General features: G+C 49.7%; 1 protein-coding gene across 1 annotated transcript in view; it reads right to left on the bottom strand.

The window, feature by feature from the left end:
* Positions 1 to 18707, bottom strand: part of PLXNA2 (plexin A2) — a 197483-nt gene that overhangs the window by 38033 nt on the left and 140743 nt on the right. Inside the window, exons 10-12 of the mRNA XM_081121199.1 lie at positions 15098 to 15298; positions 13293 to 13389; positions 9589 to 9779 (exon numbers count right to left, since the gene is read on the bottom strand). Of these exons, the coding sequence (XP_080977325.1) occupies positions 9589 to 9779; positions 13293 to 13389; positions 15098 to 15298 (489 nt within the window). The remainder of the gene's footprint in view (positions 1 to 9588; positions 9780 to 13292; positions 13390 to 15097; positions 15299 to 18707) is intronic.

Below are 18707 nucleotides of genomic sequence, written 5' to 3'. Positions count from 1 at the left end.
TGTAAGGACCTTGATGTCTGTGTGATGGCCTGGGGTGGTAAAAACCAAGGCATCCTGCTTTCCTATTTCTCCCCAGGACCAGGTGTTGGGGAGAGGCTACAGAGGGAAGGCTTGATGGGAAGGGATCTAGTCTCCAGAGAGAGAGTGGACAAGATCCCTTCAGGACACCACCTGGGACCAGGCAGCTGCAAGGTCCCAAGTCCACTCTGGAGACAGACCCAGAGGACCCTCTCTAAAAAGCAGCATTCAATTGCAAAACACCCAGTGTAGCACTCACAAAGCAGCGTGGTTCTCTCGGTAGCCAAGTCTGGCCATTCCACCCGGGTCTATAAAGAGGTAAGTGGGTAGAGTCCCAGCTACTGCTTGCAGGACTCCAAAGAAGACCTTGCCTTCTGCTTTGCAGATCTGGAAGTTGTGGGGCTACAGCGGAAAGGAGAGCTTATCTCCCACAGAGGTGAATGTGAGATGGCATGGCAGGGTGGAGTTATATAGGTTCCCCATTGACAAGGGAAAAGATATGGCCCGCATGGTAGCCAGACCCACGTCTTGGCTTCCAGTTTCAGGTAGCCCTTGGGTTGGTGACTTCCCTAGGGTAGAGAAGAGAGACCATCTGGTGCTCAGGCACTGTCTAGCCTCTGGCATCAGATAGACTTGAATTTGAATTCCAGCTCTGACACTTATGGGCTATGTGACTTTCCATCTCAGTGTCCTTATCAGAGAACGGAAAATGATGCTGACCTCACAGAGGTGCTATGAAGGTGAAGTGAGATGACATTTGGAAAGTCCCTAATGTGATGGTTTAGATAGCAGGCCTTGAAAATTAGTAATTTCCTTCCGTGTGTTCCCCCTACACCTGTGCCTTCCTAGCTCTCAAAAACATGGGATGATGGTGTTGGTTGGTAGCTTAGAGAGGATGGGGATCTTCCTATTGATCTGGAGAAAGGACACGTAACTCAGATGCTGGGGCGACCCAGGTGGAAAAAGATGTCCATGGGTTGACTGGAGAAAGCCTGGGAGATGTCCTGCAGCCTGAGCTTGGGCAGGGAGTGGCTGTGCTGCAGAGGGCAAGGCCTTGGTCTTGGTGGATTCTGGGCCCTGCACAGAACCATTTTCTGAGCTATACATTACCCTTTCTTCCAGAATAAATTTAGGAGGACGCCGGTCCTGTCTAAAATGGTCTACATCTGCCTGGCCGGGTGTGGCTCAGTGGCTGAGCATTGACTCAGGAACCAAGTGGTCACGGTTCGATTCCCAGTCAGGGCACATGCCTGGTGGTAAGCTCGCTCCCCAGTAGGAGGCACGCAGGAGGCAGCCAATCAATGATGTTTCTCTTTCATCCATGTTTCTCTCTATCCCTCTCTCTTCCTGTCTTTCTAAAAAAATCAATAAAAATCATATTTAAAAAAAATAAAAATAAAATGGTCTACATCCTTTCCTCCCTGCCTTCTCACCACTTCTTTCCCCCTTGGCTATCAGCCATTCTGGGGAAGGCACAGCACTTCAAAATAATGAATTCTTTCAGGAAAGTAATTCTGAATGAGACACCCACAGAAACAAATGGTTTGACACTTTGGGCTGTGCATGTGTGTGTGTGTGTGTGTGTGTGCGTGTGTAGTAGGGGTGTGGAGAGAGGGAGAAGGGAGCTGAAAACCTGTGAAATCAGCTGGCAAGATCTTTAGATATTGACTAATTCCAGCCCCATGCTTTGTAACATATTATAATGGGGACCAGAAATCTATTTAAATTCTCTGTGGTCCTCAGAAGTCAAAGCGAGAAGCAAGGGACGAAGGAGAGAAGATCCCAGAAGCAACTGCTGTTTGCTCAGTGGCGTGAAGGGGGTACTGGTCTCCCCTGGGTTTGCACTGGCTCCTGCTGGGCTCCCCTCCCTCACCTATCCCTCTGAGCTCTGGTTCAGCTCTCTTGTTTAGGATGTGTGCTCCTAGGGAGAGCCAAGGGTCCCCATGGCCTAAAACCCACGTGCATTTGACAGACCCACGAAGCAAGTCCACAAAGGCCTGCCCCTCTTGCAAGGCTCTGCTATAAGAGCCTCCTGAGAGAGGCTTTCTCTACTCCCCGGGGCAGATTTGGCAGCACCTTCTACACGCCCACTGCCCTCTGTGAATGTCCCCAGGACAGCAGGGCCCAACTGGGACTGTAAGACTGTAACTGCTTTTTCCTCACTGGGTCAATAACTATCTAGGGACAGGGACTCTCTCTCTTTAGCTTAGCAACCTAATACTTAGCACACGGCCTCGATAAACATCCCCAGCTTTTTGCTACGGGGGAAATGCTGGTCTCGACCAGATTCTGGAACAAACTGTGTTCTTTCATGAGGGCTGGCAGCATGGAGGTGCCGGCGCGTTGCTCAGGAGTGATGCTGTCTTTTAACATCAGAATCATCAAGAAGCTCTTTCTGCAATCTCCCTTGCTTTCATTTCAGCCAATTTCTGCTGTGATTCCTCATCGAACGGACGACTTAACAGCTGCCTTCTCATCAAACATCTTTCACGTACTGAAGACAGCAATTATGTCACCCCTGGCCTTCACTTCTGTGGTTCTCTCAGCCTTCTGCCGGGAGATCTCGTTTTTGAAATCCTTTGATCATTTCAGGTGCTTTTCTTTGGACCTCAGATTTCCACGCATCCTCTGAAAGTGTAATGACCCCAGGTAGGCTTGCGGCTTGAGCAAAGGCCCGCCCGATGTACAGGAGAAGGGCCTGTGCTGATAATTTCCTTCCCTTGTCACACAGACATTACCCAGGCTGGCCCTGCGCAAATCCTAGAGGCAGGCTAACCCCTTGGTACCTTTTCTGTTCTTTCTTTCCTCCGTGAGTTTTAGGCACCTCTCATTCTGCTATTCTCTCCTCCTTAAAGAAACCTTTATTTGCATCTTAATGGGACATTTAGTTCTGTTATTACCTTGCCTTAAGAGTACTGGCATTTAACTGGTTGTAGAATAAAGTGCTTGTCTAGCTGCAAGATTCAGAAGGAAAATGTGGGAAACGCATAAGGGCAGAGGGCTCAGTTCAGCAGCCCTAACCGTGTCTGAGAAGCAGTCACTGACCATGACTGGGCACAAACGGGGCTAGTCTGAGTCTTAGCCAAGCACTTCTTTATCTGTTCATCTGAGGCCAGGATGAGCAGGCCAGAGGATGTGGGGTGAGGCTGGCATGTGCGATGGTAGGGGAGTAACTTGGAGAGTCCTGTGTCCTGCTCTGTCCTCTTAAAGCCCCTGAAAGTCTCTGGTTTAGAGAGCCACTTCCCCACCTACCTAGACCCCACCTGACCACAGCGCAGCCCAACTGAGTCCTGCCCAGTCCCCTGGCCAGATCTGTATTCCTGCCAGACTGTGTCATGTTTGTTTTCCACCATGGGTGCCGTGACCTGGAAAGTAGCCACCGTGATGCCACACTTGCCCTGATTCTCGCGGCCACTAATTGAACAGTTTGGAGGGAACTGTGCCACAGAGCCGCCCAGGGGCAGAGCAGATGCAGCCGATTAATTACAGCTGGAGAGCTCCCATGGGCTGCGCCCCGGAGTGGAGAGGGGGGCCCTGAAGGCCCAGGGGCTCCGCAGCCTGGGAGCGTGGGGTGGGCCATTCCTGGGACTTGGGAGCCTTGCAGGGGCAGAGTTGGGATCTTCTATAGGGTCAGAGGAGAACCCCTTCTTGGTGGGCACCTCACAAAGCCCAGCTCCCATTCTGGAGCCCATTTTCCTCTGGTTGTATCTATTGTCTGATAGATGCGGTGAGAAAAGACAGAATCTGGCATCGGCTCCAGGCTATTAAAGATTCTGATAATGACGACGATGACCGTTTTTTCACTTAAGTACTTTTCATGAACCAGGAATTGTGCCAAGGGCTTTACATATTTTATCTCAAGGTGAGCTCAGAACAAGCTATGAGGGAGGTACTGTTATTACTGCAGCAGTATAGATGGGGACTAGTGTTCCAGAGAGGTTGAGTAACTTGCTCAGGGTTGCACAGTGAGTGGCAGAGCCCAGCCGGTCTATCTCACCTGTGCTCTCAGCCTCCACACAACACGCCTGAGCTGACCATCCTCCCACCCTGCGAGAGACCCCCAGGTCATCAACCGTGAGAACTCAAGCTGGTCTGCTCATGGGTTCCCTCTGCTCAGGCCTCCCAGCCCTCTCCCTCTGCTAAGGCCATACTTGCTGCTTTCCAAGAAGGTCTGTAGTCGGCTTTGCTGGTCACTGCCTTCTCTCCAAACTTCTCAGCTTCCCTCCCCCCTCCTCTCTGTCCCGTCCCTGTGAATGTCCACACTCCCTCCTTGGCCTTGCCCCTTTGTCACCTCTCCCTGTGCATGTCCAATCTCCAAAATGATGCTGGGAGGACAAGTCTCGGGTGTGTAGACAGCTCACGCTCTCCTGACCCACTCCTTTCCTGTTGCTTAGAGTTTCCCTGACTGTAGAGAGCAGTGATGCCAGCTTTGTGCCTGCAGATGCTGATCCCATTCTGAATCCCAAAGACACCTGGATGCTGATCCAAGATGGCACACTGTCACATTCTTTTCCAACTTGGGGTGTGTGTGTGTGTTTGCCTGTGTGTGCACATGAGTGTGTACACTTCACGGTAGGCTAGAGCCCAGCTGATGGCTCTGCAAAAATCTATGGCATCGGGGATGCCAGCTCTCCTACCCGACGTGAATCCTTGCTGGCTCTGTCTTAGCGGATAGTACATTCAAAACCTAATTGTTATCTCAGCAGAGAAACTCCATTACTCATCTTGACACCATCCCCCGTTAGCTGTTTGTTGCAGTGATGTTATATTAATGAGGCCTGCAAGTAAACGAACGGGCATCAGAGTGCTGACTTGTTTCTCAGCAAAGCTGGCTGACTTAATGTTTTATTTGTTGGGAACTTTGCAGCGAGTCAATCTGGCCCTGGGCAGGTGGCTTTTGGCCTTTCCTGCAGAGATTTGAGGCAGCCTTACAGATAAATACTTGTAAAGGTCCAGCTCCCCAAACAGTTTCACAAATGCATCTGCATCTGAGGGAATCTAGGGGGAAAAATCTACTTTAAATTATTTGGGCAAGAGGGAAGCAGGAGGTAAGCAAGAGCGATGGGTTATCTCAAATGACAATAGTAGCAACATGATTTAGGCTTGGTTTTGGAGGTCGGTGTACATAGTTTTCTACAATGGGTTTTCTTTCCCACTTACGTGTACCTAAGGTAATGTTGAAGACAATTTATATTCCCTAAGCAAGGACTAATGAGGTGTAAGGGAAGTTACTCAAGTTGAAAAATCTACAAAGTCAAAGCTATAAGGTGGTCACAGCCCTCAGAAGGAGCCAACACTGCCAACACCTTGATCTTGGGCTTCTGACCTCCAGAACCGTGTGAAAGTAAATTTCTTTTGTTTAACCACCCAGTTGGTAGAGACCTCCGTCACATGAGCCCCAAAGGTTCTTGAACCTTCCCAAATTTCTCTTCCCAAGAACATATTCAGTATCCTTTCTCTTCCTGCTGGATGCTGCCCACTCACAGCTTCTTAGAAAATGTTTCCTCTGAGCCTTCCTTTCTAGTGGGTGACTGGTCACTCCTCCTCTCTGAGGTCCCAGCAGGCCCCGAGGCACACACTGGGAAAACAGAAATGTGACGGGCCAGGCATCTCACGGGCTTCCCAACCTTCTGCACGTCTCCTGTTTCTGGGGTTGAACAGGTGGCACGTGCACAGACATCCAGGATGACAGCTGGAGTGGGAGCAGCCCAGGATGCCTCCCACGGGGACGGCGTCATTATCACAACACGGGCTGGCTGAGAAGGATCAGACGGTGAGTCCTGAGGGGGTCCTAACCCGAAGTTTATGAAAACTGGGAAATTCGATAGGCTGTAAGACTTGTCCTACATGAAACTGCCACAAGAGATGGGTCTCTAGGGGTGGGCTTGGCTGTCGTGGAGACAGTGGGGTAAGGAGGGGTTAAGGGAAAACACAGCTGTTCATCTAACTAAGCTCGAGCCCACTCCTTTTCCTAAAGTAGATCTCATTCATTTGAGGGCATCTCACTGATGTCCCTGCCCCTGGGCAGGGCACCACCCCATTCTAGCCACAGTTTGTTTCCATCATTGGAAGTTCTGCCACCCCCAGCAGCCTTCACAGCTGTCAGAGAATCCTCCTCTTTCCACCCCTCAAGAACGATTTTGTAGGAAATGGCTTCTGTTTGCAAGTGGGCTTGCTCTGAGGGGGTGCACATAAGGGCCAGAGACAAGCAGGAGAGAAAAGGGCATGGATCTCATAGAATTCCAATTAAGAAAAAGATCTATGCTAATGTCAAGGAATTAGCCAAGAAAGCTGAGCTAAAGAAAATAAGTTGATTCTTCTTAAAAGTTACTTTTAACAAATTGTACATGTTGGGCAGAAAAAAATGCCATAGAAAGGAGGTCGTGTTCTCAGCACATCCCATCGAGGGGCACACGAGGTTGATTTTCCCATTCCTAAGATGTTAACTTTGGGCGTTTGGCTGAGGTAGTGTCTGCCAGGTGTTTTTACTGCAAAGTTACTATTTCTTGTTGTAGTTAATAAGTGTCTCGTGGGAAGATGGCTTGAGAGTGTGTAAATATCCTATTATCACACTTCCATCACTAATTTTAGCATTCATTGGCCATTCTTGCCTCAAACAATTAGCACTGTGAATTTTGCCAAATGATGATTTTCTATTTCTATAATTCCTTCTACATTTATGAGCTGAAATTCTAGTATAAAGAAGAGCTTCCTCTCTCCTCCATGAGTTGTTTGTTTATTAATATCAATAAGGACCATGAATTCTTATTTTATTCTACCGCTTATAGTCCATTAGTATAATTTATTTTCTTGCTGAAATTGCCCCAGATTTGGCTACTGGGACCAAATCAAGTTGGCTCCTGTGCCCTTTTGATATGTACCCTACTTTTTTTTTTTTTAGTGCTCACTGCCTAAAACATAACCCGAATTTAATCATGAAGAAACATCAGGCAAATCCAAATTGAGGGACAACTACACGATAATTGACCTGTATTTTTCCACAGTATCAAGATCATGATATACAAAGAAAGATTAGAGCACGAAGCAGACATGACAATGGGTGTCACATGTGACCCTGGATTGGATCCTGGACCAGAAAGAGGACATCAAATAGACAATTGGCAAATTGTGAACCGGGCATGTATATTGGATGGCATTATTGTATCAATGCTAATTTCTCCATTTTGATAATTATACTGTGGTTATGTAAGATGTTAATTTTAGAGAATCTGGGCGAAGGGTATATGAAAGTTCTCTGTACTATTTTTGTACCTTTTGTTAAGTCTGAAATTATTTCAGAGATTAAAAGTTAAAAGAATTGAAAATGACTCAGGGAGAGGAGGAGAGGTTGGGAGTAGGAGCTTCAAAATGAAAGAAAATAATTCCTGATAATAGTGAATAAACCACTGCAGGCCTGAATCCTCCCTTCCCCATGTCCTGCCCAGAATGACGTGCCCAGAGTGGGCTGGGACACAGCATGAATTTGTCCGTCCAAAAAGATGTACTTTCATTTCTCCACGGCCTCTGCTTGAAAAACACCAACAGGAGACCCCACTGCTTGGGGCCTCTGGCTCCTGCTGCTACGTTCACCAGGAAAATCAATTATAGCCTAATTACCTCAGGGGGTTAATTAGCATCATGTAGCTGGGTGTCCTCTGTGAACAGAGCAGGCTGTCAGTCCCCGGTCAGTGAGCAGGGGCGGTCGAGGCAGAGGTTCCCAGGGAGAAGCTGCCTTGGGGCTGGGAGGGGGCTCCTGCCAGTCAGGGAGTAGACACCCCGGGCTGGGGCAGGCAGAGGTGGGAGGTGATGGTGGAAGCCAGTCCCGGCCTAATTTAAGAGCCCCAAAGCCACAGGCACAGAGACCTGGCGACCACAACTGCATCAACAAGAAGAATTTACCGAACAGAGCAAGTTTTCAGACCAACGGCTGCTGGAAATCACGACAATCAGGGCGAAGGCACGGAGCCCTGAGCAGGTCGGGAGCCAGCTGTCTGGGGGCAGAGGCTAGGACAGCCCTTGCAAGCGTTCTTTCCCAGCGACATACATACCCAGGGGAAAGTCAGTGCGGCTCATCACCGGCCACATCCAAAAGTGCAACGGGGTTGGAGAAGCCCAGCCTTTGACAGGCAGTGTCTCCGCTCTCCTGACACCTTCCTACTTGGCTGCGTGAGGCCCTGGGCACAGAAGCCACCATCCTTCAGCACTGTGCTTCCCCTGGGCTACGCTGCCATGTGGATGGATGGCCTCTACCCTGTCTATAGCAGCTAGAAAGGTTGGACATAAAGGAAGGGGAAGGATTACTTCTTGCTTTATGTTACTTGAGCAAAAATAGTAAAGCAGAGGCTTTACAAATGGTTTTATAATTAGATAAATCTCAGCTAAGATTCTGGCTCTGCCACTTAGCAGCTGTGTGAACTTGGGCAGCTCACTCCCTTCCTCTGAGCCTCACTCTTTTCATCGGTAGAATGGAGGTGAGACTATTTACTTCCCATGTTGATTGTGAGGAATGAATGAGACAGTGCCAACCAAGCCCACTAAATAAATATGTGCTCCCTCTTCAAATAACCCATTGGTAGCTTAACAACATTCATTTGCTCTTGAGGGTTTTCTTTTCACTGATCTGAATCTTGGATATGATCATAAGGAGGCTTCCAAAATTTCCCAATACCCAGTGACACAGGTGAGAGCCAGAGGTGCCTTCTCTGGCCAGTAGTGAAATCGAGGAGGGGGAAGGGACAGAGTTTCTGCTTAAAAAAAGAGGCAGAAGACGAGCAGCCCCTCCCTGCTTTCTTCAGCATGCAGACCACAGTGGTACCTACCCAGGCCTCCCTTCCTAATAACCAGAGGGAACATGCAATTAGTTCACAGCACAAGTGACAGTGAGTTGGGAGCAGTGAAGTGATGAGTACATAACACCAGCGAAGTTAAATACAACTATTCCTCTCCCAGGCCATTCAAAACCCCAGCAGCTGCATTTTCATTCACACCATCTATTCATCTTCCTTTGCAGTTTGCTGTTCAGGAAACTTCTTTTTTTTTTTTTTTACATCAGGATAATTAATTACCTATTTTTTTCCATTAAAATGCACAAATTGGTACAGAGAGTAAACCCTGGGAAATGGCATGGTGGTTGAAGTCGTGCCTGCCTTTACTGTCTTCCTCCATTTTCAGCTCTGCAACTCTGAACTAATCTCAGCGCCTGAAATCACATCTCTGCTGAGAACAGCGAAACCTGCTTTCTGAAATCTTCACCCGCTACTCAGCCAATTTCGCATCCAGCCCCGCACCCCCTTCCTGGCCAGCCGGCCTGGCAGGGAGGCTGGACTGGCTCTGCTTCCCTCGTTGCGTGCACTCACATTCTTGCACAGGCTCGAGGACACATTTCCATACACTTGTCACTGATGCCGGGACACAGGCCATCGAGACACCCACAAGAGGCTTTTACATCCCCACATTAATCACACCCTGCACCATGAATTGTTCCGCAAAGGCTCGACGTGCACTCCTCTCCCACCGCCCAGGGCTCGGCTCCTGGCCATCCCATCCTGCTCTGGAACTCAGGGGACTCACCTCGGTGATCTGCGGGTTGGAGCACTTAACGTTGTGGCTGGACCAGTCCAGCCAGGGGCTGGAGGGGCTGGTACAGTGCTGGTGGAGGGTGCACCGGCGCTCGCCGCTGCACCAGCCACACTCGAACTTTCGGTCGGCCTTCAGACACAGGCCGCAGCTCTCCCGCTGGGCCGCGCACTTGTAGAGGTGCACTGCAAAGACAGGAGGGCAGGCTCAGAGGGGGTTTTACCTTCTTCTCGCAGGCGTGACAGACATGGTTCCCAACCACGGAGAACACCAATAATCATCATTATCATTGCAAGAATAGTTGACAAAGAATGAATACTAAATGGAACCTCTTAGCGATCATGTAAAGGCAATACAGAAAATAATATTACTTAAAAGTTCTGGCTCCAGACTGAATCAGATCAGGGCTTTAATTGAGGCTTCACCACTTCCTAGTCATGTGACAAAGAATTTGACCTCCTGGGTCCTTGTTTAATTAATCCATAACATGGGGATAACCGTCATTTTCTGTGAGGTTTGGATGAGATGTTATATATTAAGTGCTTAGCACCGTGCCCGTAACATATCTGATGTCCTGAACATCCTTATTATATTTTCTTTGAATGCAAACTACATTCTTATGCTGCTCTCTCTCACATGTGGCCTATCCTAAGAGGGAAGGACTGACTTCCCCATTTCACATAAAAAGGAAGCCCAGAGGCATGTAATGACTCTTGGCGTTTACTGATGTTAGTGCCCAAACTGGGCTCTTGAGATTCCAACTGGCTCTACTGCTAGACCATAGGTCCCGGGCGGAGAGGCACCGGGCCGGGCACAGGGGGAAGTGGTGGGTCTGGGAAAGGAGTCAGCTGGGCATCAAGAAAGGCCGGGTGGCTGGCCAAGTGGACGCAGAGCTGATAGGGAACAAGGGTTGACACAGTCCTGTTCACAGCCCCTGTGGATGGAGAGCATGTCCACATGCTAAGAGGACTTAGCAGGTCACTTTTGAAGTCTGCAAAGCCACTGCCTTCACTCCAGTCATTTCTCGACTTAGAAGCCCTTGACAGGCCGGTTGGCAGAACTGTGTTTTGTGAGCCTGGGACTTAGTTGTTGCCTGCTGGTGTTTTGAACTCAGAGTTCCAAGTAGAATCCGCAGAAGCAGAATATTCGGAAAGTCCTTTTCAACTCAAGTCAAGCAGACATAAGTTTTCAGGAGTCCTGGCGTGTTTCTGCGGGAGGCCAGGTGTGTGCCTCAGGGGAGGTGTGTTCTTTTATTCTTTCATAGACCCTCATCCTGTTCCTCTGCTCTGTCAAGCATCCCCAGCCCCAGCTGTAAGGACTAGATTTAAACATCGGCCTGCCTACGGCTTCCTATGGTAGAAGGCAGGGAATGGGAATCCTACAATGAACTAGCACACGCTTGTTACTATGCACAATGGGCCACGTCTAGCATGTCACTGGATCCTCACGATGACCCTGAGAAGAGGGCATCCTTTCCCCCTCTTGCACAGATGAGGAACCTGGGGAGAGGAGCAGTAATTAGTCTGAGTTCTCATAGCTGTGAGTGAAAGAGCCAGGAAGTGAACCCTGGTTTGTTAGATTCTAGAATCCGAGTCCTAAAACATCATGGCCTCCTTCACCCAAAACAGTGTGTGGTCCAGGATCACTCAGGCTCTGGGAGGGAGAAAGATACGAAGATGGCACAACCTGTGCACTCGAGAGCTGCTTAAAAGTTGTCGAGTGCCACAAGGGAGGGGGTTCTGATGTGACAGCTTGGATGTGGCCGTCTTTCTCTAGGCTCCAGGTACAAAGGCAACCTCTGGGAACTGAGCCTACACGCTCAGCAGGGGAAATGTCTGTCTCTTAGCACTGAGAAAATTTGGCCCGGGTATGAGGAGAAAGAGAAAAAAATCCCTCCCTGGCTCAGTTTCTCTCTCCCAGCTTAAGCAACACAGGTTTTCATGCAGCGTCTGGGGTAGGGAGCCCCATAGATGCTGAAGCCCTTGCAGGCCCTGCTGTAGCCTTGGTCTCCCTCCCTGTGTCCCCAGGGTGACCCTCAGGCTGAGAGAGAGGCTTGTAGAAACCCTAGCTACTTAAACTGTGCTCAGGCATGTGGCTCAGGGGTGGGGGGTGGGAAGATGGGGTTCTGGGGGGGAGGAGGCTTCGAATGCCGCAGTGGCCTGAGTCACTGGGAGCACAGATGTGGTTCAGGGTGAGCTCTGAAATTAGATGGTCTTGGTTCAAGTCCTGGCTCTTACTATCTGACTCTTGGTCTTTTCTTTTCTCTTTTCTTTTTCTTCAGTTTTATTGAGGTATAATCGACAAATAAAATTGTACTACATTTAGCCCGGCTGGGCGTTCGATTCCCGGTCAGGGCACAGGCCCAGGTTGTGGGCTCAATCAATGACTCTGTCATCATTGATGTTTCTGTCTCTCTCTCCCTCTCCTTTCCTCTCTCTTAAATCAATAAAGATATATTAAAAAAAAAAAAATTGTACTACATTTAAATCATGATGATTTGATATACGTACACATAAGGAAAGGATTCCTTCCATCTAGTTAATCAACACACACACCCTTCACCATATAAATAGTGAGAACATTTAAGTTTTGCTCTGTTTGCAAATTTCAATTATACCATCCAGTGTTAGCAACTAAAGTCACCGTGCTTTATGTTAGGTCCTCAGACCTCACTCATCTTCTAGCTGATCGCTGGCACCTTTTACAAACCTCTCCATGGCTCTCCCACCCCCAGCCTTGGCAACCACTTTTTTAGTTTCTGTGTCTATGAGTTTGACTTTTTTTGTTGTTGTTGTTGAAGATTCCACATATAAGTGATATCATGCAGTATTTGTTCTAAAACTATGAAACACTTCGTGAATTAGCACATCTGTGCACGGATGATGCTACACTTTGCTTCATTTCAGTCTTAGTATAGGTGCTGCAGAATCGAGCACTCTTTATCCATTTCTTACCCTCGCTGGGTCTCAGTTTTTTAATCTAGAAAATGAGAGTAACACTGGCGCATACCTATCAGGGCTGTTGTGATGATTAAAAAAAAGAATCTCAAATCAGTGAGTGCTCATCAAATTGGAGGTACCTTTGTCATTCTTGAGAGCGTGATGGAATGTTGGTATTTGCTGTATTGAGGGGAGCGCTTGCCTGGCACATAGGAGCTGCACATGTGTTCATAGTGTGATGAATAAAGGTGGCTCTCAGGCAGGGCCCTGCATCGGCCCAGCTCCTTCCTGAACTTCCTGCACCAGCTGTGCACTTGGGTCCCCACGCTGGTCTCGCCCACCCCAGGACCAGGGGAGCAGCCCAGGACCAGGGGAGCAGCCTTGAAAACCTTCTTTGTGCAAGGACGGGAACCCAGAACCTGAATGGAAACAATATCTCCATTTCCAGGGAAACTGGCAGGACATTCCGCCTGCTGCTCTCCTAGGTCAGGTTCCGCAGACACTTCAAAGTCTCTGGATGCCTAAGAAAACCGCGATGAGCCGGCAGCCACAGCGGATGCTCTGGTTGTAATAAAACAGGGTTCCCAACAGGACTCCTTTGATGGCTTCAAATGTTGCTTTCGGATCCTCTGAAGAGTTCCGCTGACCAAGGGAGTGTATTATTCATGGCACAGCGTCCAGCAGGCTCTGATCCCGCCAGCCCCGGTCTTTCCCAGGGTCACAAACTGATCAAAACTCTATGCAGAAGGAGCCGCTTACCTTTCAGGTCCTGAGGGTTGTCGATGATGAAGTTGCCATTCCACACCACGGCGAAGTCCACGGCCAGGTTGCTCATGTCCATCCCGTCGTACTGGTACTATGAGGAGAGGGCAGAGGCACACGGCTGGGGAGGCTCTCTATCACGGGGGTCAGGGATGCTTGGGCATCTCAGGGGACCGGGACTATAGCAGGAGAAGCTAGCGACTCTGGTTCCCTCAGCTAAGGGGCAATCAGAGGAACCCCATGTGCTGCTCAGATATCCCTGTGGCCCACTGCCCTGACTACCAGTCACTAAGGCCAATAGGATCCAGTCCAGACCCGTTAGCTTGGCATTCAATGCCTTCCAGATCCAAACGTACTTCTCTACCCTTCTCTTCCGCTGCTCTCCTACAGAACTCTCTGAATCCACTGGAATGAAAACCCACCCACCCACGCCCTTCTCTGTGCCTCCCTTCAGTTCACTCCTCACAGGGAATCCTCCCTGTGGCATCTGTCCTTCAACCCATCCTTATCTTTCTGCTCTGCTCAGATGCGCCTTTCCCAGGTGTCTTCTCCGGCATCCCTGCCAGCCCTCCCCCAAGCTCTCTGTCCCCTGGGTTTGCCAATTTCTGTCTTTAACCCGGCACTTCCCAGGAGCTGCTTTGCACCTTTCCACGTGTAAGTCCAGTCTCTCCAGCAGGTGCATGTGCTGTTCCGTAAGCCCCAGCGCCTTGAGCAGAGCATGTGTGTAATGTATGGTTGGCAGGGCCCTGCGATGGCCCTTTTTTTCCGCACATGAGCTTGACTTTGGTCAACACTCCACAAGGGAAAGGGCGCAGAGCGTTGTGGGAGGATATCCGATCAGCTCTACCACAAATGGCCTCAAGCTGTGGCCAGGAGTCTCTCTCCTGTGTCGAAGACATTTAAGCCCTTCACAGTTCAGAAACAGCCCCCCTCGGGGGCCCAGGCCCTGTGTCACTGTGAAGGGGACCTCTGGGAACCCCCTCGGAGGGGACTGCCCCAGGCCTGGCCACTTAGCTCTCAGGGCATGTCCCTGTGGGCCCTCTGGCCCGAAACCCTTCCTGCCACCTTCTCCCTTTGTTGTGTTCCATTTCTTTCTTGTCCCAACTTCCTTTTGTGCTTGGCGGCCTTCCACGGATTACAAATTCTATCAGGCACCCGTGACCCGGCAATCTGACAGCTCCCTGATAAGAGGCCCCGAGTCTCTTTATCTCTCCCAGGCGAATTAGCTTCCCTCAACACCTCTGTCACTTCACCCCCCACCTCCAGCTGACTTCCCACCGTCAGAGACAGGGACTTGGCCGATAGAAAGATCTTCTCTGGGCTGGTATTATAATTAAACACCTCGGGCTTTCTGTCTGGCATTCGGAATTGGTTGAGCCCTTGCTGCTTCCACTTCCTTCCTCCCCTCTGCCCCCACCCCATTCTGCGCCCTGCTTGTCTTTCTGTGTAGCGCCCTTGGTTTATCCACTCCCTGAATGGGGACAGGGTTTGCAGTAGAGCTGATTGGCTTTGGCTGAGATTTTGCAGAAGTCTAAGAGGTGCTCATCAAACTCAGAAAGGGCACAGAGCTCTCAGCTTGTGCCATGAGGGTCCTCGCAGCCCTCCATCTCATCTGGTACCATTGACCGGCTCTGTGCTTGCTGAGGGGCCTGGCATGCATGCCTGCTCCTTTGTCTCCAGCATCTAGGATCAGCCTGTGGACCCCGAAGGTTCTGGAGGCTGGGGCAGGCCAGGCTGAGGCCGTGGCAGGGGTGTGAGGGAAAGCCCTGCTCCTGGCAGGGCCCACGCTCAAGTCCTCTTACCGAACTGTTCTGGCACTGGACGCTGGAGCTGTTGAAGCGCAGGGCGGGGACCCGGTGGATGGCCCCCTGGATGTTGAGGACGCATTCGTAGCCTCGCTGGCCGGACTGAGGTTGGGGCAGGTTTCGAGCCTTAAGGGTGATGGGCTTTACTTCCCCGACTGGTATCAAGATCTCCTCTGTGGGCACCAGCTGGGGGCAATCCTGGGGGAGCAAGCAGAGAGGTTCCACCTGTCCTGGCTCACACCTTCCTGCTCACCTGAGCCAGGGCAGAGGACAGGGCCCGATCCTCTGGTATCCAGGTGGGTTGCCCAGAGTAGGGCATACCTCCTTTAAGGGGCATGTAGAGTCAGCAGGGAAAATAAAATCAACCCCTTGATCTTTAAGCTCCTGGCCTTTGATACTGTTGTTCCCATCCCACAAGTTGTCCTGGATGTGATGGCGTGTTGCTTTAGGAATGAATTTCCAGGCAGTGGTGTGGCAGCCTGTGGCTTTTATATCCTGAGACACAGGATAAAAGAGGCTCCATGCGTCCTTGCCTCCGACCTGGAACCCCCACCTCTCGGTTTCATTCCTCTGCTCCCCAGCTCCAGCTCCTCTGCCTTGCATACTGTCCCTGCCGGAGGCACTCTGTTATCAGCGGCCTCAGCTCCCAGCTCCCACTGCGGCCTTTCCAGGAGGCGGATCGAGCCCTCCCAGCGATGCTCTAAACACTTGCTCCGGCTTTTTATCTCATTTCATTACCAGGCCCTGCATGAATGCCTGTTGCTTTGGAAAACAAAACTGAAAAAAAAGTCTTGATGGGGAGGGGCTGTGAGAAGTAGCATGAAAGAGAGAGGGAATGATTGATTTGTCTCATTTCTATTCCTAGATGTTGCTTCTGCACCAGAGGTCAGATTACCACCTCCCCACAGCCCCAATCAATCCCCTGCCCACTTTCTCCCTCTCCAAGGAAGACAGAACCCAGTAGCCTCCCTCAGTGAGGACCTGACTGCCACCTCCACATGCAACCATTTCCTGTTTCCAGGGATCAATGAGGGAAATTCTCGGAGATGGTGCCTCTCTCCCTGTCCCTTTCCTTTCTGCTGTGGTTCTCAGAGGGAGTATTTGGGAGTCTGTGGGGTTTGTTGTTCTTACCCTGCAGAGGGTGCTACTGGCATTAAGTGCCTGGGGGGCCAGGATGACTGAACTTTGGGCAAGATCTGGGACAGTTTTGAACAATAAACTGTCTCTGTCCTAGTGCTGGAGACGAGCCTTAAGGCTCAACAGGTAATGTTGAGCAACGGACAGTCTTCAAGGGAAACTGGGAGAGCCAGGCTCTGACTCACAGTGTGGGCTCAGGCAGGTTCTTCTTTCCTCTGGGCCTCAGGTACAAGCCCTTCATAACCTGGCTGGTTCTTGTGCATTAGGGTCCAGCCATGTGAGCTAAAGATTAGTTCTGAGGAGCCAGCCTTACGCATCCATCTCTGGTCCTTTGAAGATGCTTTCTCTCTACCAGAAACACTCACTCCTGTCCAGCCCTCACATCTTCCTCCTGGCCCCTCTTTAGCTAATTGTCTCTTATTAGTCTGCTAACTCATCATGTCCTTCTTTGGAAAGCTGTCCCTGACCTTCTCCCTGCACTGGCCTCCAGGCTGGGTTAGGTATATTCCTCCGTGATCCCTTCTAGCCCTCAACTGGTTTCTAGTTGGCTTGTCTTTCTCACTGGTCTGTAAGCCGTGAGGGTCACGCTGTGCCTTACCTCTGTGTCCCCAGGCACTATCCCAGTCCCTGACATGTAGTGGATACCTGGTCATTGCTTCTGAGAGGTTAAAGGAAAAATAAGAAAATAAAGCAGCAGACTAAAAGGTCTCTAACTTTCCGTCTAGATCCTTCTTTCTAGATTCTTTACAGAGGAGGGGACAGCCCTGCCTTTTGGGCATCAAGGACTTGAGAAGGAGTTTGATTCCCAAAGCTGGGGTTGGAAGTGGTCATTGTTTCTGGAATCACACAATTACCAAACTGCCATGTCTATTAAGAAATCTGAGGATTTGTGAAAAGCTGGGTCTAGGGGAACTTTCCCATGGACCCCATCAAGGAGGCCTGAATGAACCTCAGGGGCACGGACGCTGCCCCTCGCCTGCAGGCCAGCTGCACGTGAGGACACGGAGCAGGCGGGGCTTCCACGGGAGACGGGATCATAGGGCAACCCCAGAACAGACGGGTCCCTGTTCAGAAGCCAGTCACTCAAGCTGCCAACTCATAAACTTGCTCTTTACTGAATTTTCACTTTTATTCCCTGCGGGTACTCTTGACAGAGTCTTTCATATATTTATAGCCAAGAAAAAAAAAAAAAAATAAACACCACTTTAGGCAAACCCAGGCATTCCATGGAAAAGCAGATACTACTTCCTTTTAGTGGTTAAAAAGTCCCCATCGAGTCTAATAAATGAGAATGTTAATTTAGGCTAGAAATAATTGTGAGGTACAGTGTGTGTGTGTGTGTGTGAGAGAGAGAGAGAGAGATTGAGAGAGAGGGAGAGTGAGAGAATCAATCTTCAGCCTCGGAACTAGCTGACACATTGTAAATGATGACCCATTGTTTTTCATCTCTAATGAGCCCAGAGAACAAATTCAAATTGCAGTAGCAGAGCCTGAAAGATGTGCTTTTTGGGGAGTATAATGTCTTGGGTTAGTAAATGGGATTGTAGAATCCTTTTAACATTGACAAAAATATATATTTTTAGCGATATTTGTTTTATTATATGTAACATTATAGATACACACACAGGTACATATCCTAGTCTCTTTGGGCTAAGTTTGATTCAGTTTGGAGGTTGAAGAATCAGAAGAGACTTTATGAGGGCTCTAGGAGTTTGGTTTTTTCCCTTAGAAATTTTAAAATTTGACAAAAATTTCGTATGGTCTGCAGTTTCAGACTTTTGGGCACTAAAAATTTAAAGGCAACGATTGGGGGCCTCCCAAATGCCTGAACAGGCTCCAAGACTGCCTAGTAGACAAGGATGTCTTATGCGTTGCTTGTGTACTTGGCCAGAGAGCAGGATTCATCCTTCTAGTCTCCAGGGCAAAAGAGAGAAATGGTTGGTACCCAGGTACACTGTCTCCTTCTTGGGAAACAGGGGAAGACAGAGACCTTTTGGGGTGTGAGATAGTTCTGGTGGATGCAGTAATATAATAAGGGAGCAGCGAGTCATGGGTGGAAATGCCGTGGTGAGGGCTGAAGGCGGGTGCAGCAGAGCGGGCAGCCCAGAAAATCGCCAGGTTGTTGGAACTTCAGTACCTCTGGAGCTTGAGGAAGGTGACTGCTTTCATCAGGTGCAATGCTTTCATCAGGTTCAACCTGTTTGCTTCTGCGAGTGCAGGTGTCCCCCCCCCCCAGTTCCTGTCCTAAGAACTAGAGAGTAAATAACCCTACTAATGCTTCTCCCTACTAATGCTTCTCCTAGGGCTGTTGCCAACATAGGAAAGACACCCATTGCTACCATTGATCCCATGCTGAGTGGCCTCTAGGTCCCTTCCTCCATCTCTAGGCAGCAGTGTCACCTCCTGAGTAGCCACTGGAATTTCCATCAACATGAACAGATGCATTTGGGAATATCCCAGGGGCGGGGGA

The sequence above is a fragment of the Miniopterus schreibersii genome (assembly GCF_964146895.1).
Source record: "Miniopterus schreibersii genome assembly, chromosome: 19".
NCBI lineage: Eukaryota > Metazoa > Chordata > Mammalia > Chiroptera > Miniopteridae > Miniopterus > Miniopterus schreibersii.
The sequence above is the reverse complement of the archived record's forward strand: the minus strand, read 5'-3'. Positions and strand labels throughout refer to the sequence as shown.